The following is a 25679-nucleotide window of genomic DNA, read 5'->3' as shown; positions in this document are numbered from 1 at the left end:
CCCCTCCCGTGAGCAGGCTCTCTTCCATTTTTAATGGAACCTCTTCCCAATATAGTATCTCTTTAGTTCTTCGTGACTTTGTTCTAGACAGTGTTTACTTTCGTGGCTCAGAAAGCTTTGCTTTTATTTGACTTCAAAGAATTGGAGTTTATTTTTGTACTCCGAGCTCTTGTATTTTCCTAACTTCATCTTTTTGCAGTAATTCTTGATTAATGTTAATTCGACTTCATTTGGCAATACTAATTCTTTCTTCTCTTCCTGTTCCCTTTTTATTAATACAGTGGAAAGAGGAAAAAACCTAATTTGCAGAATTGTGTCATGACAGTGTCTGCTCTTTGGAGCGTGTATGTGATGCTTCTTGATGGCTTAGATGTAGAGAAATAGATCTGTGTGAATGTAAATCATGCACAAATGGTACATTGATAGGCATTATGAAATAGCTGTAATAAATAAAATAAATTATTGTTGACAGCATAACAAAGGCACTCTTGTACTGTAGCACAGCTGAGCCAAACAGAGGAGAACATCTGCTTCTTGTTTCCAGAAATAACTGGTATTTTGAAGTGGGTTTTTTCAACCTTTTAATAATTTTCTGTAAACTCAGTAGGTGAAATGGGATTAACCATTGTAGAAATCTGTTGTTTCTATAATCTGAGGTGAGCTTTTAGGAATGTAACTGTGTCAAGGTGTTGGCTTTGGATAGCCATTGAAAGTAATTAGAATTGTAAAGTCACCACAAAAGTGGGGATGCTTGCAGTTATTGTAAAGCCAAAATAAATTTGTGTTAAATGAAGTTGCAGATGCTGGTCTCTATTTATTAAAAGCACCTTACTGTCAGTATGAGAGCCTCTAAAACAGGGCCAAAGGAGTGATGGACGCCTGAATTCTGCCATAATTTTCTACTACTTAACCTCTGTCTTACACTTTCATTCCCAATTTTTTGTGATCTGTTTTTCATAGGTGACACTTTGTAAGACTTTGTCATGCAGTTACCAGTTCTGGAGCTCAGACTGAAGATGAGCAGCAGCCAACTGTTGTAAAATTCTTGAGATTGTTTTGTGTCTCTGTGCTTTGGTGTCTTTGCCAGAGCACCTCCTGAAACCTTGATCAAAGATGCACTGACCAGAGCTACACAGCTTTGATCCCTCTCCATGCAGAGACTTAGCCTGGTCTTGGCAAGTGGCTGTGCTGGGAAGCTGGAAAAGACCTTTAAAGTGGAAAAATTAGTTATCACTGGTGATAACCAAAGTGATAGAACACGTACTGACGTGCCTGCAATTTACTGCCAATGAATTCCTTCCTGGGCCCTTGTGTACCCTATGCCTTTCTGCACTCACAGGGTAACAATTATCTTTTACAGTTAGAAAAACATAAAACTTGTAATGTGAATAATTTATAAGTAGTTCTGTGAAGGCAGCAATTAGAGTTTTACTTAAGTTCAGTATGATTGAAAAATCAAGTGCACAGAAATTGATTAATGGACAAAAATGTTGAGTAACTGCAACTTCAGAGAAAGGCTTGCATGTATGTCATTGACACCATATTCCATCAGCATTTGCTAGGACTAGGAAAGACCTAGACTTGTGATGTTTTCTTAAATATTACATGAGTCTCTTTACATAAAATGTGTTGTAAAGCTTTTTTATGGCCACCTACTAAAACCAAAGTTCAGAGCAGAGCTACATGAGGAGTGGCACATTGAGTATCATAGTGCTGGCTGACAGCTCTTAAGATTCAGTCTTGTTCACAAGCAGACTGTAGTTTCTGTGTTAATGAAGTTGAAATTCTTATTACCTTTAATGAAACCGTCATGAACCTTCTTCCTGTGCTTCCCTGCCACATAGCTTTCGGTTGAAGGTAAAACAAAACCACATTTTTTTTCCCAGCTGCTCATTAAATTAATGTATTGAAGCTCATGGTAAATACAGCATTGAAAATCCTGGAGGATTGTCCAACAAGCCTCAAAGCTTTGGGAAAACAGCATCTCAGCTGCCAGCTTCATGAGTTAGGAAGTTTTTAGTGCTTAGATTTTCCTCTGTTTTGTCTTATGCTTTAGGTGGGTAGTTGCCTCTTATTTTGTTTCTTGACACAGTGTAGTATCATGAGTCTTCATCTCAATTAGACCTGTGGTTTTCCTGTAATAAAAAAAGCCAAGCATGCAAACTCTTATATTACCTCAGTAAATGCTGCTTGATAATTCATTTTCATAAACTTTGTGCATGTATCTTGTTTTCTGAGGTGATCAAGAGTGGTGTTCTTTGACAGATATATTTTATCTTTTATTCCAAAAGTTCAGATAAGTACCCATGGGTGCATGTTGGCAGTAGTTGTTCAGCCTTCCTGAATATCCCTGGGAAACCAGAGCAGGTAAAATGTGGTGTCCTGTTCCCCAAGACTGGGCAGGGTCAAATCTCTTCTCTGAATAATTGGAATTAACCTCAGTTAGCATCTTTAATCTCTGACTGATCACAGGATTGATTTGGAATTCACAAAGTCTTACTTAAAAATCAGTGGTGTTTGGTTATTTGATGTTTTCATTGCCATGTGGACACAGTTCTGTGCTTGTGTCTTACAGCTGAATTCTTGGCCAGAGGTACTCAACAACCTGGCTTATATCAGTAGCCAAATAATTCAGATTATTACTAGTTGGAACCTTAAGTACAACACACTTTCTGAAGCTGAAATCAACCCTAAATTAGTTGAACATAAAAAATAAAATTCATCTGTTGTCTCAAATGAATCAAAATACGTTATTGGAACATTTACCACTTTTAACAACTGTTAATCTATGTAAATATTCTGCTATATGGACTTCAGTATCTGTCTTGGGAATGTTTTTTACCTCTTTTTTAACTTTTTTTTTGAGTTTGTTGTTGGGCTTTCATCAGCAAGCCTGAAGGTGTTGCTCATATTAGTCTTTGGGTTATTTATGTCTCTGAGACGCAAATAAGAGTGTGCTAAGCCTTGTTCAAGGTCCCTTGTTCACAGAGGAGGGATCTGGTTTGGCTGTTGTGCAGCTATTATCTGGTGGGAATAGCTGCAAGGAAACTTCACTTGTAGTTCTCAGAAATAAATATTTTTTCCAGCTCTCTTGACAGTAAAGCCTGTTGACTTTGGTCAAATAGAGATTTGTGGTTCCAATGAACTAAATCAGGTTTCAGGGCACTGTTTTAGCTTTGACTGCATTTACTGGTTTTACGGAAGTGACTATTGACAAACAGATTTTTCATAAAGTCTGTCTAAATAAGTTTCCTTGTTTGAAGCAATGCAATATTAAACAAGTAGAGAAAATCAGCATGAATATTTTGAGATGGGTGAGTTTTTTTTATTTTTAGAGTCTGTGTCCATATTAACCTGTTTTGTGGGTAAGGAGGTTGAGCACTGTTCTGGAAAGGAAAATCTGGGCAGGAGTGAAAGAATTAAAACAAACTGTGATGGAGACAGGGAAACATTGTGATGTTTGAGTTGCCTTGGAGTAGGTGTATATAATTTGTTAATTATTTTTGGAAGATCATTGTGAACCACAGCTGTTAAATAAAAGGAAGTCAAAACCAAACCCACAAAAACAAAATGCCAGATAAAGTAAACTTTTTATTAAAAGTCTGAGAAGTAAATTAGACTGAACATTCATTGTTTATCACCTGGTGTACGTGGAACATGCATATATTGTTCCATTTAATAGCTGTGACTTTGTGGTATGTGATCTCCCTGGAAGCTGGGGGATGATCAGGGCTTCATCGATTCCATGAGTATTTGGTGCTCCCATCATTGCAGTGTAAATTCATGGGCATTGCTCCTCTAAGTGTCCCTGTAATTGGCTTGGAGCAGTGGTGTGAAATCTGGTTTGGGGCCATGTTGGTTTCTGAAATTCTCTCTTTAAATATGGCTCTAGGAAGGGTCCTTGGGACTGTGTTGCTGCTGCTTTCCCTGGCATGAGCAGACTCTGGGGTTTTGTTTGTGGGGGTCACTCAGAGCTAAACATTTTGGCTCGCTCTGGGAAGAATGTTGGCAGGCTTTAGTCTCTCCTTGTGCTCATACTGATACCTTGTGTAGCGGAGTCTCTCACCTCTTTGGCACAGAATCACAGAATGGTTTGGATTGGAAGAGGTCTTTAAAACCATCATTTTTCTAGCCCCCTGCCATGGCTGGGACACCTTCCACTAAACCAGGTTGCTCCAAGCCCTGTCCAACCTGCCTTGAACACTTCTAGAGATGGGGCATCCGTGTTCCAGTGTCTCACCTTGTGAGAGCAGAAGTGCACAGATGTTTTGTGTCTGTGACAAGTGATGCTGTTTGGTTCTCTGCACCAATTGGAAGGGTTATTCTAAATTGTCTGTGCTGGCCCTTTATTCCTACATTTCACTCTGCTCTTAGGCCATGACTAATGAAAATTCCTCCATCCAGTGTAAAGTCTGCTCGCCAGAACATGGATGTATTAAAGAGAAGATGAAATTACAGTGCACTAATAACCCTGTGGACAATGGCTCATGTATATTGGCATTGTTTGCAGAAAGTTGAGGGTTTGTGTGTAGTGAGTCACTGAGTTACACATGACAAGGTAAAAAGCTGTTCCACCATTCTTGTTTGTCTCCTGCATGTCATTTCCAATTCTGATTCATTGAAATGAAGCGGTGAGCAGGAATGTGGTTCTGTTATGGCATACAAGTGAGTGGAGTTCTTAAAGCACTGGCTCAGCCTTTTCAAACATGAGTGCACCTATTCCCAGTGCTAGTCCAGTTTACATGGAGAAATGTGAGTGCACTTGGGTCTAGCTGAGAAAGAGCTACAAGTTAACCTTGGGGAGCTTGAGGAATTTTATTAGGATCAAAAAACATCCTGAGTTGAAAGGGATCCACAAGGATCATTGAACCCACTTCCTATCCCTGCACAGGACCATCCCAATACTGAGTGGGACTGATGAGCACACCTGGTGACTTCCAGTGTTTCTTGTGTCTAAGTCTTGGTGAAATTGTTGAATCTGAACATTCTACTTGAGCATAATGGTTATGCAGTGTCTATTGTGTGTAGTTACACAAAAAAGTCAGAGGCTGTTGCCTAATCTAACTTGCCTCTGCAGGTTGGGGTTCATCTGAAGGAAGTAAGGCCACACCAACAGTGGTAACAAAACATTTTGGCTTTGTAATTTGTGTGTTAGTGTCTCTTGCTTTCTGTGACTCGTAGATGTGCCTGTTTATGTGTGGTGCCTGCTGCACACCTTGTGTATATATTTTTCAGATATCTCTCCTCCAAGATACATGTACAATAAGGATTTTAAAGGTGATTAGATTCTAGGGCACTCTTATATGTATGATTCTTATATGAGAGGAAAGAAGATGGTCATGATCTGTGTGTGTTGGTGGTTCTGCAGAGCGAGATAGGTCAGAGGGTGCTTGCAGGAATTCTGCTCTCAGGCCTGGGGGAGGCACTTTCCCTATCAGTGATGGCAGACATCAGTGTCCTCCTTCTGGGAGAGCAGTCCTCAGCCCGAAGGAAATGCTCTCGAGTACTTTTACAGAATCTCAGAATCATTGAGGTTTGAAAAGACCTCCAGGATCAAGTCAAACCATCAACCCAGCACCACCATGTGTTTACCATTAATGCGTGTCCTTGAGTGCCTTATCCACATAATTTTTTGAATGCTTCCAGGGATGGTGACTCTTCCACCACCCTGAACAATCTGTTCCAATGCTGGACAGCCCTTTCCATGAAAAAAGTTTTCCTAATATCCTCTGGTGCAGCTTGAGGTAATTTTCTCTTGTCCTGTCACATGTTACCTAGGAGAAGAACTTTGTGTCCTCCTTTAATCAGTCCAGAGTCTGGTATGCGTAGGAACAGTTTGTCTGAAAACACTGTTGTCCAGGTGTGGCTTGATCTCTTCTGATTGCTTTTTTGTTTTCCTTTTTTGAGCTTCTGCTGTTACAATCCTAGCACAGAGTGATTCTCAAGCACAGATTTCATTAGCATGGTGCCTGTTGGTTGAAGGAATTTGAGAATCTGGTGTGAGTGTAGGTCAGAATATTTAACCATATGTTTTTAGAATACCACAAGTTCCTAATCTGCCTGTGAAGTTATTCTCAAAGCACAAAGTCTTCCCCAAGTCTCCATCCCTTTTCCTTCATCTTGTTCAGGAAGTTTGGTGTGTGATACTGATGCTGTCGTGCATCTGCCTTGGGGTGTTTGGTGTGCAGCCCCTGTTCTCTGTTCAAGCTTTCAGGGGGATGCTAGGATGCCCTGAGAGGGCTGCACATCCTTTCTGTTCTTTTTATTTATGTTTTGTTCCTAGGAAGTCTTTAGAAGCTTCACTCAGTGGTTCTGGGGTTTTCTGGACTGATGATATATTTGTAAATAATGCATATTATTTACAATAATAAATAAGGCTTTTATGTTGGAGAGGTGATTGTAAAACAAACTCATTGTTTTCACTCTGTGGTTCAGGGCATACTAGAAACTTACAAAACTAGAAACTTACGCATCTAGTATGTAGAGATATTTTTCAAGCTATTGGTCAAAGTAACTGTAACTAAAAACCAGAGATCACAGCAGATTGTTTCATGATAATCTTCATCCTAAGTGCAGGATTAGGGCTCAGCAGATGTGATTGTGCAGATTAGGTCATACGCTGGTATTGATCAGATATTTCAAGGCCTAATTCTCTAAACTGTGCTGGTAGGGTGGCAGTAAATGTAGCTTGTAGGGGGCAGAAAAATGACTCAAATTTGTGTCCATTGGTGTCACAGAGGACACTCAGTGCTCCAGAGCAGCTGTGGGACCCTGCGAGCTGCAGCTGGGGGCAGGGGCTGCCTGCAGTTTGCTCTGTGCTCCCCCCCTGCAAACACGGGGAGCTGGGACAGGTCATCTCATACCCGGAACGTTCCCAGATAGGATTGGTTTGGTTCTTTCCAGAAGGTAATGTGACTAATGCTTCATATAAATCCTGTTAAAGGAGCAAGTGGAGTTAGTGTGTATTAGGGTAGCTGTTCCCAGTCATCTTCCAAGGACCATGTGAAATGTTATTGTTCCAAGATTACTTTTCCTGTAATCTTGGAACTTTTACTTGCTTCTACTGTTCCTGAAAAACTGTTTTTTTCATTTTAGTGACAGCTGTGACAGCCCTGAGAGTAAAACCAGAAATTATGGTGAAGTCTTGGAACTTTTTTATTGGAACTTACTTCCTTTAATATATACTTTTGCCCATGAAGTGGGGTCATGCACTTAGTTTTGTCTGTGGAGTGATAATTCAACTAAAAGTTTTCACTTATGAATTAAAGTTTAAATATGTAATGTAATATTTTTCTACCAACCTATTTCTTATTGTAGTATCTGAATTAAAAAAACTTATTTCAGGGACTAGTTAGGTAGTAAAAGTGTGTTTTATGCTTAGTCTGACCTAGAATATGAGCCCACTGCCTTGTTACTGACCTTACAATAGGAACTTCTTGGAGATACTAGAATAGAGAGAAAGGGCCAGAAAAGGGTGTGGAAGGAGGTGGGAGAGAACTGCAAGTATACTTGGCATTCAGAAAAGCTGCCAAATGGGAAAAAACCACATTTCTTTTCTGCTTTTGTTCTCCAAAAATGCAAAGGGTGGAGGATAAGCAATCAAGATGTGTAGGTGTTAAATTCCTCATAGAAGCAGTATTAAAGCTGTAGAATATTGTAGTGAATAAAAAAGTAACTATAAAACAAATAATGATTTTCAGAATAAAATCTCTTCAGGTGGTATACCCAAACTTTACTTTGTATAAGCTTCAGACAGGAGTTTTTCTGTAATGTTTATTTTAACAAAATAATTTCTTGTGTGCAGTGGCTGATGCTGCCATCCCAGGAGGGTGAAAACCTGGCAGTCTTTAGATGGAAATGAGTCCCTTGGTATTAACAAGGGGCTTATGGTGATCTTGTCACTGGCAAAGAAGCTGCACACTTCTCAGGACCATTCCAGATGAACTTCTAGTTTGCAGGGAAGTGCAAAACATTTTGCCAGACGTGTGCAAAAAAGAGTTTTCCTTGAGAAGTATATTGAGATTACCTTGATGAAGTCTGTTCAGAGCTCTGATGCCCTCCTTTTAAGAGAACTGATATTGCTGTAAAAGAACTCTGCTCATGTTAGTATTGCCAGACAAGCTGTTTTTAAAACTTGGAGGTATTCTTGTTTCAATGGCTTCAGGCTTAAAATACAGAAGGTTTTCCTTTGTTTGGTGATACTGTGATACACCCTTCTTCCTCTTTTGAGCATTTCAATGCAGTATTTTGGAAATACCCTGAGTTGAGGGAAGCATGCACAAATTAGTTAGCATTCTGCATCTGGTTTCTTGAGGTTCCTTAGCTCTGCTAATTATTGGTTAGCTTTTAACATGTCAAGAGTGTAGCAAATTCTTGATGAAAAGAACATAAATAACTGCCTTAAGGGATTCTCTCTTTGTAATCTTTTTGTGCCTGTTTAGCATTGACATTTAAGCAGTCCATCCTTCCAAGACTGATCATTAATGAGCCTTGAATGATGATCTGAAGGGAAGGAATTCTTGTGGTGGTGTGTTGCATTGCAGGCACATACAGTTCCTTTTGGCCAAACATGAATTCCTATGAAGAGAGAGTTCCAGAGCTGTGGTAATGGTTTTCACCTTCGCAGTTTGTATTCGAAGAAGCTGAGGAGTGAGGTCTGTCCTTGTAAACCATTCATGGGTTTAGTGTTGAAAGGTGATGGTACTGATTTTGTTGCACTTCAATTTTGGGAGCTTTATGGTGCTCTTATCACAAGGGGTTGTGCATTTCAATGGCCACCAGATACTGTGGGGAGATTATTCTACTTAAATCTGATTTATTGATCCTACATTTTCAGGGTTCTTTGTAACGTGTCCAGCCTCCAGTAGGCTGTGTTGATTTGGCTGTGGAACTGTTCTTTCCAACTGTTGCAGAAGTTGTTTCTGTTCCTGTTTCCCATTTGAAGTAGGAAGGAAGCTGACAGTCTGATGTCAGACTGCTGACCTGTTGGATGGGAAAGCTTCCTTCAGCAAACTCCTGTGTAGATGCCACTATAGGTCACTCCCAACATGTTTGTCAAAGTCTTCTTGTTCTGGTTCTTCCAAACTGATATGCAGTTCATGTGAGGATTAAAGCGTATCCTCCAGGTGTGGTGATTAGAAAAGATGCCTTATCATGCATATCTGGCCACCGTTTCATCCCAGTTCCTGAGCCACTGGGGTACATTCCCTGGTGAAGTCCACAGCTTAAGAGAGGAAATTCTTCCTCTTTTGTTTCTCCTCTGTTCACTTTCAGTAGAAGGCAGTTGTGCAGTACAGCAGACCTGTGCTTAACAGATGCTTCATAACCTCTCAGAGCTGAGTACAGCCTTGTTTTTAAGAAAAACTGAGAATTTCCCTTGCATTTAGTTTGGGTCTCTCAAATGCAGCAAATGTGGCTCTGTAGAATCTGAAGCCATGGACTTCAGTGTTTAGTTTGGTGAACAGTAATGTTGCTTTGATTTTTCCCAAGCTCTGGTTTGACCCTAGTAGAATTTTTTTTTAAATGCATTTTTATATGAAATACAATTACATAGCTTTCACGGTTGTGAATGCTGATGTAGTAAAGTGAGAAGCCTTAGATAACAGGTCTTCCTTTCCTTCCAACACTTGGACTGAGGGTACTTGCTAAGTACTGCAGTGGACCAGCTGCCTGAGTGAGAGGTTGAGACACTAAATGCACAGCTTTTCAAGAAAACACACAACAGAGATGTCTTAACTTTCAGTGTAATTATGTAAAATGTCTGAGCTGCAGCACCAGGTCCTTCTGTTTCTCCTGCACTTGGGGGGACAGTGATCTGGGGTGTGTGTTCTCCATGGCTGCAGGCACAGGCATGACTGTCCAGAGGCTGTGTGGTGTAATAAATATTCTGCTGCTGTGTCCAGACATTGCCTTTCATCACCCTGTGTGGATCCTCTCTTTTAGTGTGAGCTGATGAGTCAAAGTTGCAGTATTAAAGGAGGGCATTGCATTGCTGCTTATAAGTCAAACTTTGCTCAGATTAAGTTTTGTATTAGTTGGGTGGATTTTTTTTTTCATCTTCAGTAAATAATGGCAGTTTTGCTGTCTTAAAACAGAAGTCTTCTTTTTAGGTGAGACCCTTGATTTGTTTAAAAGTGGGTTTGTTGTGCTTCCATAGAGGCTGTGGTTGGCTAACACTGGAAGAGCAGGAGGTTGGAGGAATCTCTGGTGTGGTACATTAAAAATTGTGTTGATCATGGTTTCCTAGGAATGAGAAAGGTGGTAGAATTGTCTTGTTTTGGTCTTGTAGTCAAGGCTGATTGTAACCTCTGGAGTTTTTGGTCTGCCTGAGGATTGAATGGCTCATTGGAGGAGAGGTTTCCATACATCTCCTATTGTACAACCCAGCTGAAGGAGCCGATGTCTCACGTGTTATCAATTAGTACCTGTTTGATTTAGTGTGGAGGTGGAGGAGACACTTCCTTGGCACCTTGTCTGTAGTTCTGTGGATGTTAGTCACGAGTTTGTTGCACTTTGTGAAGCTGGGAACCTGGTGGGTAGGCTGCAGGATTTGGAGCTAGAAATTCCTGACTAACAGTATTACCTTATGGTTGATTCAGTCTCTTAATGGTATGCTTGTTTGTTGTTCCTCCTAATGTTGAAGTTGTTAATTTTCTTAATTAGAATTATTCCCTTTGTAACATTATGCATCAGTGATCAATGTAATGACTGGGAAAGTGCACAGGTATCTGTACCTCTGACATTTATTTGATTTGATTTCAAACTAGAAACCTGTTAAACCTAGCTAGATGAATATGCATATATATATATATATATATATATATATATATATATATATATATATATATATATATACACACACAACTCCTCAGTTTGGATCTGTAAGCTTCTTTGTGGTTTATGGCACAGGTATTGCTGAGAAATACAAAAGCTGATGTTAAAGTGGCAGAGCATCAGTTCCTAGAGTTCTGCTGTGGAGGTTTACATTCAAATGTTGCAGTGAGGTAAATCTGGCTAATTCTTTGCTATGAGCAAAGATGCAAAGAGGTGCTGATTAATCCTTTTTTCTTTGATGAGGGATATAAGTATGTTTGCCACTGTATGGACACAGTGAACAACAGGCATGGTAACTTTTCTCAACATGTGAGAGGATATTGGAGTAGTTGAGGTATTAGTAAAGTTTGTGGGAATCTATGTTCAGATAATTTAGACTCTTTAAGAAATATTGCCTCCTATACATTGCAGTAACTTTCTTGGGTTGATCTGTTTGCTAATGCTTGGGTATCCTAATACCAGGATGCAGAAGGAATTACTGATGAACATATTACCACTGTCTACTACAGGAATTCCTTCATAGTTCATAATGACATTATTATGGGAATTAAGTAGCTGGAGGTTGATTTTTCTTTTTTCTTTCAGTGACTTTTTTGAAAAAAAAAACTCAGTAAAACTGTAGGAGAGCATTATATGTGATATTTTATTCTCAGTTATAATCTCATAATTCTCTTCCTGTTTTACTGATGCACCAAAACATTTTTAGGCAGTTAATATAGCTTTATTCCTCTTGCTTACCTAGATACTGAGTGGGTGATTTAAATTACAATATTGATAAAGATCTCATTTTGCCTTCACTATTATTTATTTAGCAGGACCTAATTTCCGGACAGACACGATCTTTTCTTGCTTGAATTCACAAAGAAGTGAGAAATTACGCACAGAAAAATTGTAAATGTGCCATAAGAAAAATAACAATATTCTTAACCATTTGTATGGAATTCTGACAATCAATATGATGGAAAAAAGCTACAGTAAAGTGCAATTATTGTGTCTGTCAGTCCTTCTCTGTGAGATGCCTGTTGAGCTGCAGAATGGGAGCTCAGTTATTCACTTGCTGCCAAGATACATTGGGCAGACCTGGATGAAAACATTGATGGTGGAGTGTTTATATGTTACATATGAACCAGCAGTTGCTAGTCCAAGAGGGAGGAAAGAGAACAAGAAATAGAGCATTTTCTGCAGTAAGAGCAAAGTCGTGTGTAAGTGACAGCTCAGGTGTTTAACGTGTCTGAGCCGCACTCAGCCTCACTCCCAGGCTGACCTTTGGATTTCATCCTCCACCTCCTTTCTCCTCATGCCCAGGTTTCTGCACCAAATTTCTAATTTAATAAGAATGTACCTTTTTTTTTTTTTTTTCCCCTAAATGTTTCAGTATTCTGGCCTTTCCTACTACAATTCCTTCTTTTCATGAAAAGAACATTTCAGACGTTGACGCTTTCCTCTGAAAAGAGCAGGGAGTTTTTTTGTGAATCAGAGGAGCTGATGTTTTTGGAGTTACAACCAAAAGGGGTTAACTGAAATATTGCTATTTGATGGATGCTTGTCCTCTGGAAGGGAGGTAGGTAATTCTGACAAGTGGTCAGCTGCTTTACTAACAAAGTGTTGACTGAACTGGAAGTCACCTATTTTTTTGGTGGTTTTTAGGTGATTTTTAAGAGCCTGGTTAGGAGGCTGATTTTACAATCTTTGTACTATTTAAAAATGTTTGGTATAAAGTCTTGCTCTTAGATAGGGGATAATTTTGTATGTTCTGTGCTTCCCATTCTGTTGAACTTCAGGAACTTAAAAACTCAAGTTTTACAACTCAAAAAAGGCAACTTCCTTTTCTATTATCAGCATTTAAGTCTGAAAGATATTGTAAAGTTAAGTAATGTGTATCTGGTAACTTTGTGGTACTGTTTTAGTTGAAGGCAGTTTTATTCTTAGCTGTGAAAAGGGCTGAATGGTGCTTCAGATGCTCAAAACTCTCCATGAGCTGCTTGCTTTGAAGCAGTGACATTTTTTGTTCTGTCTCTCCAGTTCAGGGCCTGTGCAATTTCACTCTGCAAAATCAGCTTTTCCGAAGGAAGTTTTTTTTCTCTGGCTAAGTCAGGGTTCCAAAAATGCTGACTCTCTGATGAAACAGCAGTAAAAATAATACAAAATTTCCCCTCCCTCATTCCTTTAGATGTTTTTCTTTCTACCAAAGTCCTATATCAACATAATCCAGGGTTCTGAGGTGGAAGGTGTTTATCTGGATTGGGTGTGGGGAGTGATTGGTGAGTAGAGAAACTTTTTGTTTTATTTTCATGTAGAAAGACTTCAGTTCTTTTATTTTGCTTTTAGAGGTACGCCATTGAATTGAGGTATTTTAATCCATCAAAAAGCTGTAATAGTGGCTCTTGAGTCTCTGCATTTAAAGGTCTGGCTTTTCCAAATTTTCTTAAGGATAGTTTGATTCTTAGGAGTGCAACTCTGTGCCTGTAGCCATGTGTATGTTAGAATGAAATACTAGAAAATAATATATAAGGAAGCTATTGCCCCATTGAGGGACTTGTTACTTTTTCACAAAAAATAAGATAAAAATCCAAGTGTGCAAATGATACTTCTTACTGTCTGCAAAACTTAGAGCCAGATTTTAGTTTTCTGTTTGTGGCTGTACTGTTATTAATGGATGCTGTCAATGGGAATTGCTCCCTGGGTTTACAAGAGTGAAATGAAGTCTCTCTTAATCTCTTTTCTCCTGTACGTAGATACATACAGTATTTAATATAAAGATACTATAATAACTAGACTGACATTTCCTTATTTAGAAGAACCAGTATCTGTCATTTGTATAGGTAAATGGGAAGTGAAGATTTTAGGGAGGAGTGCTCTATCATAGTCAGGATATGATCCATAGTTGTCTGATGGACATAGGCTCCAGGAGTCTGGGGACATCTGAAAGTCCATAAATCAAAGAATTCAAGTTCTTGGTAATTTTAAATTGTTCAGCTTCTTCATGAAATGCATGCCATTTTTTTCTGAATAATGGAATATTGCTCTGAAGTGGTTGAACCAGTTTGTTGTATACAAATGTTACTGTGTACAGTCTGAGGCAGTGACATAAGATCATGCAGGAGTTTGCTCTTATGTTCTATGAAATGTTATTTAATTAGGCTTTTTGAATTAGTGGTGTTTCCTACATGGAATGATGCAGCTTCATTCCTTAGGCATGCTGCTTAAACTCTGCCATTCTCTGCAATGTACTTTAATGTCCTTCATTCATAAAATTTTCATTTGTCTGACTGACTAATCTGTCCTTTCTCTTCCCTAATAGTGTCTCAGTGCTTGTATTTAGTTTTTATTTTTAAGTGGCCTCCAGCTAAATAGGAGGCTACTTTAAAGGGAATTGTTCCTTTAAATGAAGAGCTTTGAGCTGATACTCTATTGCATCACTTGCATTTTTATTGAAGTCCAATGTCTATGCCACTGAACAAGAAGAGTAAATAAGCTAGGATGGAAGAGTTGCTTTCCAGTTCATCTCGTCATGTTCTTGTTAGTTTAGGAGCTGTGTACTCTGTTACACATGTTTAAGTGGATTTTTTTCTGTTGCTCCCACAAGTTTTGGGGGTAGCTGACAGTGTGTAGGATGGGCTCCTTGAACCAGCATCCCTAAAGTTGGTGAATTTGCTCTGTAGATATCTGAATGTGTAAAATATGGATTAGTGAACTACAACATGTTTCTGTGTTTTTATTTCTGGTATTACAGTATCAGGAAAGAATTTGGGAGTACTATTTTTAAATTGGCCTTAAACAGAAACTAAAGGAAACAGCACGGATTCCAGCCTTCGATGAAGCAACAGGAAGGGAAGCAATGAAAACCATAAACCATGTTGAGTAACATTTCCTCCTCTCTTCTGCTACACCCCCCACTCCCCAAGGGTGACAAAGTCTTTATTGAGCCTGACAGGATTCCTAATAAAAGCTGCATTCAATCTGTATAAGGAGCCTGCTGAATCACTGAGAAGCAAGTAATGGCATTGGGCTGGAGGGAACCTCCCACTTAGAGCTTACACAGCTTGTGCTCTGTGCTCCAGGAATCACCTCTGTTTGCTTTACTGAAATCTAGGCACTTTAAATAACAACTTTAATACAGAGAAGTTCAGACACTGTCCAAGAGGCTGTGTAAATCCTTGTCCTGAAACCAGATGAGTGCTTGATTCTGATGGAGTTTGTTTCCAGCCTTGTTTCTGCTCAGAGCACTGGAAAGGGACAAGAAGCTAAGCAGCACACAAACAGAAAAGTACCTTTCAACCATGCAGCTTCCTTCCCTGGAGGATTTTGTACATGATGGTCTTTTTGAGTGCCATTGGAATTTGGGAAGCTGTTGCCATATGGTTTAACTGCTGGTTCAAAGGCAGAAATGTGTGTCTATTTCTTTTAAAGTATATTCTCAGTCACATGACTGGATTAAAATATGCATCCTGCCAAGCGCCTTAGCTTGGAAAAGGAAAGGATGTGAAATCCCATCAGTCATCCTTTGTGCTTTTGTAGAAGCAGGTTCTTGTGTGACCCAGGGAATCCTGGGTGGCTCGGCAGCCTGCGTGGGCTGGCTCTGGGGAGCCTTGAGTGAGCCAAGCATATGTTCTTGCAGGAGGAATTTAATGTGTTTGGGATGGATTGAGAGACAGGTTTTGTGCAGCTCTTTGGGACAGGTTTCCATGTGAGAGCAATCTGTCTGAAACTTGCTGACACAGCTGGTTTTACTTGCAGCTTTGAAGTGCTGGTGCTCTGGTGCAGGTTCTGCTCTTTTCTCATTCCCTGAGCAAAACCCCTGTCTGACTGAATAACACTTGCCAGTCTGCTTTCTTTGGGAGCCCTTGGTTCAGGTTCAGGGTGGATCTGGGGTATCTGTGAGGCCCAGGCTCGCTGGGATTTGGGAGCATCCCTGGATGCTGCAGTGAGCAGCTGTCCCTTGGCCAGGGGCTGATGCAGCTGTTCCAGCTGTTCCGGATCTGGGCTGACTCTGCTGCTGCCATGAAGGACACAACATGACAGGCAGTGCTCAGAGGAGTCTCTGGGGGTTTATCACTTCCTCAGCATCTCTAATACCTGATTGCAATTACTGAGGTCGTCTCTATGTGAGATTAATCAGAATTTACAACTATGAGGTAATTTCAGAACAATTTATTATCCTTAGAAATAGACCAGATTTCCTGTTTAGTGTTTAATAATAATAGTAACAATAATATGTCACTGGAACACCTGGCTGGGGTCACATAAAGTGAAGCATTAGTTTTTTGTTTTGTGTTTTTGAGGGGCAAAGTTGCTTTTGATGCAGTCATTCCATTCCTTGTTTCAGAGCTGCTTTTATTTTTTTAATTGGTTTTAGTTTTTTTTTTTTTTTTTTTTTTTTGTGTGTGTGGTTGTTTTGTGTTTTTTTTTTTTCGTTTTTTTTTTTTTTCTTTTTTTTCCATTGCTTTTACCCCTTTTACCTCCTGCTTTTAACATTGCAGGAAGATTTGTCTTGGACCTTGTTGTGGACTTAAAGCATCTGGATGCAGGTCACATGAATTACAGTTGTGCTGGCTGGACTTGTTGTTGGTTGGGAAACTTTGTGGTCAGAACTCCATGTTCGAGACCACTGTTCCAAGTTTGTAAAGATCTTGGATTAAAAGTCAGAGATTGGGTGACAAGAGGGTGAAGCAAAAGGAAATTATATCTACTTGCAAGTTTTGCTTGTCATTGGTGTTGCTGTACTGTTGGTGCTTGTTCAGAAACATCCAGATCTTGGTTGTATTTTAAAAAGATGCCAATAATGAAACTTAAGTGTGACCACCACTTCCTCAGCAACTTTGAGTTTGGATTATATTTTTCTCATGATTTTTCTGGCTGACTGTACTTCTTTATTTTAAAAAGTTACATCTTACAATTAAGAAACTAATATTTCACCGTCCTTGCAATAAAAAAATAGGAGTGAATTATTTTCAAAGAAATGTGTTGGGATAAGTGGGTGATGGTGGTAGTTAGCTGGTGGCTTTACTTTTTGTATAGTGAACTTTTGTATAGCGAATTGATGTTTCTTTTATTTTCCCCTCTTGTGGTATCTCTGAGAGTTAGCATCTGGCAGGGAAAATGAGAAGTGGTCTGGGTGTTCAGGTGGCTCACTTCTAACTATATTGGGATGAGGATGTTACTATAAAAGAATATATATTTATACAACATGGTATTGTCACTACAGTCTCTGTGTTTTTATACCACCTTTGGTTGAGCAGCTGGTTAAGCTTGTTGCTGAAGGCTGTGTGTGCTGGAATGATAAATCTGGTGCCGCCAGCAGCTGAGGCTGCCGCTGACCACAGTGCTGTGATAACAGCGCCATCCTCAGAGCCATCCATCCCCTGCTTTCTGCTCTGCTGCTGCAGCCCATGCTGGTCATGCACTCTATTCTGCCATGGGAATCATTTGAAGACACAGATGTCCTCTGCTTTTTTTAAACACATCTGCTGTGAGAACTGGAGGCAGGGAATGATCTGTCCTGGGCAGCTTGGTGAGGGATCACTGCGGTTGCGGTGTTCATGTTTCCTCTCCATGGTATAGAAAATCTCCTTTCTCACAGGATTAACAACTGCCTGATTACTCTTTGCTCAGTTTCCCACGTTCCCTTGAGTTGCTGGAGCTGCAGTTTTAGCTAGTTGAATAGATAATGTGAGTTACTTTCTCTGTAAATAACCTTAGTCAAGGTTGTTTTCTGTCAGAGATTGAAGAATCTGTTGTGGGCATAGCATTTGCAGGTAGATCCTGTGCTGCAGTTTCAGCTGTTATTTCAGCTGCTGAAAAGCTCTGAAGAAAAGATTGCAAAATAAATTCATTCTGACCTTGTTCTTTAGCTTAGTGCGTGTGGAGAAATTGTGTTTCATCAGTAGTTGTGTCTCAGTTGGATTTTGACAGGAAAAATAAGTAAAGAGATTATAAGGAAGGATGTGGAAAGGGGCTGTAAAATTCCAGCAAATGTTTTGTGTTCTGCTGATATGATGCTGAATGTTGCCCTTTGCCATCAGTTTTCTTAGTGAGTATCAGAAAGTATCTGTGAAAATGATCTCTGCCCTTTGTACTGAGGTTATGCTTGTTCACTGTTTATAACTGCTGTGGTGAAATAAATCTGGTTTTAAAAATAAAACTGAAAATCATATTATAAGCTATTGTAAACTTTGAGTTAGAGAAAGAAGTGCTTTCAGCTCTGTGGGAGGAGGATTTTTGAGAGCGTGGTGCAGCTGGACTTCAGCCTCTGTCCACAAGGTGGCCACAGCCCCTGCCCATGTCCGGCCGCCCTCAGATTAATTGATGTTCCTCGTGGGCAAAGATATAGAATGAGACTCTAAATATAGTCTAGGAAATGTAATTTCAGTGCTATTTTAAGCACTTAGTCTGAAATGACTTGGAAGTATAGAGAAAACTTCACAAACTATGATTGATTTTCATAGGTAATGGTAATTTTCATTTTATTGGGAAAACCTGGGATATATGCACCACTTGTACTATCCCCTCCTGTGTTAGAATCTGAAGAGGCGCCTGAGGGAGAGGAGCAATTCTACCCTTGGTTGTATGTATTTAAACAAGAAAAAAAGGCTTTCGACCAAGACATGGAAAACAGATTGGATGGGTATATTTGAGGTGCTGGCAGAAAGAGGAACCTCACAGCCCTTCCCAGGAGATTGCTGCGTTGTTCTTTTGCTCAGTGGCACCCAGAATCGCCTTCTCTGCATGACTGGGAAGAGGGGCTTGCTTTAAAAGTCAGGTATTTTTAGGGAAAGCATTACAAATCCTGATCTGAAACCACCTACAGAAACTGCTGTGTGTAGCTTGTTGTGTGTGGCTTGTTGTGTTTAGCTTGTTGATGCATCACCTGGCTGTGTAGTGAGTTGCATTTATCATGTAGTTTGTTATTTATCAGCATTAGAGCAGCAGTAGTGGGCAGTGTAAGTTAAATGCCTTGTGCTGGGTGAGGGAATAGGAGCCTTTGCCTTCCCTGTGCCATGCTCAGCTGTTCCCTCTGCTGCTGCTGCTCAACAGATGAGGTTGGACCTGGGGATGCTTTCCAGACATGTATCCCTTTAAGCAAATGTTTATCCCTTATATTTGCCAACTGTTTGATCGTCAGGCTCTTCAGTGGATCAGTGCAGCAGTCCTGAGTGCTGCAGGTGGAGTGCAGGAGTCACTCCAGGCTGAGTGAACTTGCAAAGGGGCTGCTGCATTCTGGGCAGTTGTAGAGAATAATTTACAAGTCAGGATGTGGTCATTTTTCATATGCAGAAGTTAAAAACTTTGTGAATAAAAGGGGAACATAGGCTCTTGTTCTGCTTACAGTTTTCTGTAACTCATAGCTACAGAACTGCTTATCTAAAACGTTGTCAAGATGTTCTGTTACATCTTAGTCCCAGTTATGTGAAAAAGTACTGGAAAATATAGGAAAACCTATATAGACAAAATGAGTTATGAAGACTTAAAAAATTCAGCTTTAATACCAAATACTGATTCTCTTCTGGCTACCCAACTTTGACAGGAGTTGTGAATATCCTTCTTTTGGCCTGGGAGAATCAGATAATGTTAACTACTAAGCCACTGTATGGTCTGAGTGTATAGTTGCTGCATTTCTGTGCCTGATGCTTTCAGGTGGAGAAGTTGGTGTAGTTCCCTGCTCAGAAACAGGAGCTGTTGGTTATCTGAAATGACCCTTTGGCTGCCAGGTGCCCACCTCTGACAGGCTGTAGTGTGCTTGGAGTCTATCCATAGCTCGTGCTCCTGGATGGTTTCACTAACAAAAACATGTTTGTGGCAGCTTGCATGATTAAAATGAGATTGGACTGTGTGAAATGAGTGCTTTGTAAATGTGTTACAAATTCAGGCCTTCTGTTTAATTTTAATGGGATTTGGTAATGACATTTAAAAAAAAAATCAGAGTTTTATTGGTTTTACATGGTCTGCAATTATGTCTGACCTTTCATTTGATGCAACAGTTCATATCAGTTATGCTGCTAAATGTGGACTATGAAGCCAAAGAACTTTTCTAAAGTAAATCCATTGTAAATTCTGAGACTAGCATTCATATTGATTTATCTTATGTAAACACTGGATAAATGCAGCACTTGAAAATTCAGAACATACCTTCCAAGGCCAAGCTGGAGACACTGCCCTGTGGTGTATAATGATTTTGTTGTGTGTGTGTTTGGCTCTAACTGCCCACCTGTTCAGCACAGTAAATTAAGTGCTGAATAGCCCTAGTGAGCTGTCCACTGCCATGTGGTCTGCACCATCAGCACAGATATTTTTGTGACTGAAGAGGATTCTGTCTGGTGAGAGGTTTAAACAGCTGTATCTCCTAATTACAGCTTCTATGTAAAGTTCAGTTTATAAAGCAAAATAATCTTCATGTTTTAAAACTTTTGTTTCTGTGGTTGCTAGTGACATTGATGTGATATTGACTAGTGGCAGTAGGAGTGAGAGACCTCTAAAGCTTTACTGTTTTCATCTTTGCCAAGAGTATTTTGGGTACTTTTTGATGTTCCCTCCAGACATGGACATGGAGCAAGAGAGGCAGTAGGATGGTGTAGTTTGTAGTGGGCCTGCCAGCTGGGTCTGAGGTGGACATGAAAGAGTTTTCCCCCTCTAAATAGAACCCCTTTGCTATGAAAAGGTACTCTGGTGGTTCTCTGCACCCTATACAGCGGCTTCGGTTTTTCACTGGTTTTGAAAAATTCCTTCTTTAAAGAGATCTTAGAAGGTTTCAACAGTTTTTGTCCTTGGGTGAACAGGCCTGCTCTATTTGTCTTATTCCATGTGTTGCTTGCTGCTGTATCCATTAACATAAATAATATTTTCAGAGATATTTTTAATGGTTTTTTTTCAGGTCAGTGGTTATGCATCAGTTGCACTTCACTCTTTTCACTGTCACAGCTCAAGTGTAGACAGGGTTCTTCAAGTCTGTGTGTGTCCTGACCTATCTATTTATCTGGGCTTTGTATAATTTGGTGTAACTTAGTGCAGAATGTGAAAAGTAACACTGAGTGATTAGATGTGAATGAGATTGCTTATGTGATTTTTTTTTTGTTTTGTTTTAGGACTTGAATACTATCTATTCTTTCCTTCATGGGCTGGACATACTATCACACTTCAGGGAACATCAGCTAAGGTGAAGTACTCTGCACTGTATGTTTTTTAGCACACTTACATCTATGACATCTACATTTTTGTGGAGCTAAGCAGAGCTTTTGTCTGCCTGCAGTTTGAGGTGGCAGAGCATTGGCCAAATCCACTGCTGAGTTAAGTCACTGCCATAATGTAGCACAGAATCTAAACTAATTAGCTCTTCTAAGAAGGAAGGCAGAGGTTACTCCCATTTGCTTCCCATTTGTCTAATGTGTAGACAGTGCTCTGTCTTAACTCCAGATTACAAAAGCTTTTTAATGCTTCAGACATTCTGATGGTCTCAGAATCCATAAAATGGAAGGCCAACAAAGCACAAAAAGTGCTTTGGAAGTATTTTAGTTGCTTTCAGTTCTGTTGCTATGGGTAATTCCAATGTGTGGGAGTGATTTAAACCCTTGGAAAACATGCTGTATATTATCTATTTGGATAATGAAGAGCACCGTAATAATTTGAATTTTCCAGTTAAGCACATCCTTTGTTTAGAACAAAAGAAATAGTTGAATTTGTGGTCTTAGACCCTGAAAGTGATTCGACTGAAATGCAGTGATTAATGTCTTATGATCTTTGGGGATTAAAATTGAATTTAAACTTCTCTTCCTCTTCCCTCAGAATAATGTCGTCAAGTGCCCGCTATGAGAGGTACAAGGGCAACCAAGTTCTCTTTTGGTGAGTACCCAGCACTTGTTGGAGTTCTTCTGCAGAAATGTGGGCAAACCCAATGCCTGCATGTTGTTATATGTCATTTGCTTTTCAGTCCGTGTCAGTAATTGGTTGAAAGCATTGGCAGAGGTGGTTGTGGCAGCAGTGCAGCGTTGGTGTTTGAGAGGCGCCCGTGACCTTCCAGCCCCAGGGGCAGCAGAGGGGGTATCTGTGTGTGTGTGTCAGTGACACCAGGTGACAGTGACGAGGCAGGCGGGGTCCCCTCTGCAGTCTGGTGGCACTCAGCTCAGTAGGTGGCACTGTGTCCCTGGAGCTGGCACTGCCTGCACGGAGCAGCCTGTGCTGGACAGGGCTGGAGCTCAAACCCCCTCACTGCACATTGCAAAAATTGGTGTTTTAGCTTACTGTTCTCTAGGCTCTTCCTTGGAGGAAAATATACTTTTGTTTCCCTCATATTTTAGCATTGCTTATGGCATATTTATCATCTCATAGTTAATCCTAGCTTTCTGTATGAGGCACAGCTTCCAGCACACCCTAGTATAAAAGAGATGCCACCTGCTTGTTGGTGTGGTGGCTATGTGTGACACACACCTGCTCCAGGAGCAGGTCAATATCTGTGTGTGGGGTTGTGTGCTGTCCTGTATTTATAGCCTTTGTGCATACTTTCACTGGAATAAAACATTTTTGCTTAAAATTTCATTTTAATAAAGTAAATTTTTAAACTGAGTTAAATGTCAAAATGTAAAGTGTAAGAAACATCTCTTATGTGAATGTATAAAAACAAAATCCTGGTCCAGTTGGAGTTCTCAGGTTCTTATATTAAACTGGTAGAAAAATAAACCATTATTTTACTACAATAATATTTTGGATAATATAATTCTAAGGTGCTGTAAGGAGAAGTACATATCCATGATTTCTTTTCTTACAGCTCAGAAACTATTGCAAGATGCTGGTATATCCTGCTTTCTGGATCTGTGCTCATGAAGGATTCAATGTTTTTGCCACCTTGCAGGTAGGTAAAATAATTGAGTTATTGTTGTTATTTAAGGCAAGTTTTTATTTTTAATAAACGCTTTCTACGTATTTGTGTTACTGTAATTTCTAAAGAATTTTAAAATAATTTCATAATTTTGGTTTTTCTAAAGTTTGATAGTGAAATAAATGTTCAGCTAATTCCATTTAAATTTTCTCAGACTTTTTCTGCATGTTGAAATTTCTTTGTGTAATACTGCACTCAATCTAGTTTGGCTTTTTAACTTTGTAAGAGAATTTGTCGTCAGCTTATTACCTAGGTCTCTTTGAATAATTTGTGCTGTGTGACTGTGCTGGATAGAGTTCCCTGTCACAAAAATATGGCTGCAGATCACATAGCTGCTGCCATTTGGTCAGAGCTGTATTTAATGGCACATATGATTTTTATGTGAAGCAAGAAGGGGCCAGCAGCATCAGCTGTGGAGAGCTTGTGCCAGGAGCCCATCTGTGTCCTGGGGCTGACACAGGGAGCACTGACATGCTTTCACTGAAGCACATTATTAGACTTGAGCTGAACTTGGGCAAGTAATGCCCTGAGTACCCAGAGTAATCCTCTGCTTGACCTTGCACATCACTCATTTTTATTTCACTCTGTTTCACTTGACTCAGCATGAGCTGACCATGAGTGCACAGACTTAAGGCCAGCTCCTGCTTACATTCATTTCTGTACACTTGAATTTCATAGTACTAGTGTACTAGTAAAAACATGCAGGACTGAATTTTTCAACTCAGTTAATTGCAGGCTGGATATCAAACACTTAGTGCTCCTTGAGTGGCTGAAGGTCATTGAGTGAAATTGTTCAGAGAAGCTGTGGCTGCCCCATCCCTGGAAATGGGCAAAGCCAATTTGGACAGGGCTGGGAGCAGTCTTGTCTACTGGAATGTGACCTTGCCTATGGCAGGAGGGTAGGATAAGATGTGCTTTAAGGTCCTTTTCAACCAAAATCATACTATGATGAGTCAATTATAAGTTCAGGAGTACCAGCAGTGAGGACATGGCATGCTGGTATTTGCATAAAAACTCTCTAAAATCATTGTTTTGCAAAACCTGGAGTAAGTCACTTAAAAGCACCATTGCTTGTAAGGTTTCTTGTGCCTTAAAAAAGAGAAAAGGAAAGTAAACCTGTTACAGTGAATTCACAGAATTATAGCTACATTTATTATGGATAATGAGGGTGGTGAAAGAGTTATCTGTTAGATGGAGCTGCTGGCAGGTTACAGCTTATAAAGGGTGGTTCCTGGGATGTTCTGTCTCCTTAGGTGGTGAGATCATGTGGAAAGGAAGAGAATGGACTCTTGATAGGTGTCTAAGATGTTCAGCTCCCTTTTGTTTGAAATACAGTCATGCTCATGCATTAAATAGAATGGGTTTTTTTTCTTCAGTAAAGTGGGATAAACTTCAGTTACTTTCCCTGTTTAAAATACTTTATCTGTCACATTGCTAGTTGAGGGAACTGCAGTCATCAGACACAGGCTAATTTCATATGAAATAGTGCCTTGGATAAGTTAGTAGTATTCTTTCATAATTGTAATTAGCAGCATTTTAATTACATTTGAAGTAATACTTTATGTCACTCTTTTCTTTGTCCCCAACCAAGTTCCTGATTATGTCAGTCATTCTGAACAGAGGCTTTACTGCACATGTACAGGAAAGCACAATATTGTCTTTATTCTGATTGCCTCAGGTATTACAGAGCTATTCTGTATCACACAAAACAAAGATAACTTGCTGCCATGTTCTCTTTGCCTGATGTGCATATGATCCTAGACCTGTAATGTTTGTGACATAAACTTCATGGGAGTGTATGCTGTGTGGGATATTGCTTTATCCATGTGATCATTTTTCAAAATTCAGCATTGCACTAGAAACTAACTGCCCAGCATTAATTATATAGTAACAATTATATAGGAAACTGCTGTTACAATTGATTGTTAGTGAGACCCTTGCAGTCTCCATAAATAATCATAGCCACTGGACAGTGGTTATGGTTTAATAACTGTTTGCTGGTATATCCTCACAGTACTTGTCCTTTTTCTGTCATCTGCCCTGTGATTACCTTGATGGATAGGAGGAGACTGTAGTAAACAACTGTAAACTTAACCTGGAGAAGATGCTATCCTGCTTTTTGCCTGCCCCCTTTCATCCACTGTCTATCAGAGCTTTGGGAAACCTTATTTTTTCTCTGCAGAACTCTTTGAAATAAAATATTCTGTGGAATCCTACCTGAAAGAGTCTTAGCCCCTTGAAAACTTAAGGAGGTGGGCAGTTACTGCTTTATTAACTTTGTCTAAGTATTTGATGGAACCTGGGGCTCACTGTGCTTGAAAAAGTCTTTTATATTGACTTGATGAACTTGTATTCAAGTTGTCATTCAGAAATTGGTTTAAAAATTGGAGGAGTAAAGCTTGCATCCAGGCACAATAAATCTGTTCAATATGCCGACACTGATGCTCATGATGAGAGAAGCCCTACAAGATTCTTAAGGTAAGATGCAGATCAGTCAGTAATGCCAGGTACAGGGATGGCATAATCTTGATTACCCTATTGCCTGGAGAATGGATTTGTTAATAGATTCGGCATAGGAGGAGAAGAATTTGCTTGTAACATGGAAGTGATGGCCAGAATAAAAGAACAGGATTGACGGATTTGTGGAAGGAAAATCATGTCAGCAAGTTAAAGAGGTTTTGTGTTAACCTTAGTTGTTAATGAAGATAATTCATGTGAACAGGATATTTGAAGGAGATTACTCACAGCAAGATTAGCCATAGGAGATATATCAAGGACCTGGTAGAACTTTTGAAGCCAATTATGTGGCTGACAGCCTCCTACAGCTGTGAGAATTGAACCTCCAAGGGAAAAATACAAACTCTTGAAACATTCAAGATGTAGTCATACTAAAAAAAACACTTCTCTTTTCCCTGTTCTTCCTAAATCTCTCAAGTGGAGAAAATTGGAATCCTTGTTCTACTCATGTTGTGTGCATTTC

The 25679-nt window shown here is 39.7% G+C and overlaps 1 protein-coding gene across 6 annotated transcripts in view; it reads left to right on the top strand.

The window, feature by feature from the left end:
- The window catches only part of RAPGEF6 (Rap guanine nucleotide exchange factor 6), a 122575-nt gene that overhangs the window by 4024 nt on the left and 92872 nt on the right, over positions 1-25679 (top strand). For all 6 annotated transcript variants that reach the window (XM_058034974.1, XM_058034971.1, XM_058034976.1 and 3 more), the window contains exons 2-4: positions 20913-20983; positions 21610-21666; positions 22589-22672. In XM_058034974.1, the coding sequence (XP_057890957.1) occupies positions 20913-20983; positions 21610-21666; positions 22589-22672 (212 nt within the window). The remainder of the gene's footprint in view (positions 1-20912; positions 20984-21609; positions 21667-22588; positions 22673-25679) is intronic.

The sequence above is a fragment of the Melospiza georgiana genome, chromosome 15, assembly GCF_028018845.1.
Source record: "Melospiza georgiana isolate bMelGeo1 chromosome 15, bMelGeo1.pri, whole genome shotgun sequence".
In the NCBI taxonomy this organism is placed as follows: Eukaryota; Metazoa; Chordata; class Aves; order Passeriformes; family Passerellidae; genus Melospiza; species Melospiza georgiana.
This window is presented reverse-complemented; position numbering and strand designations above follow the sequence as displayed.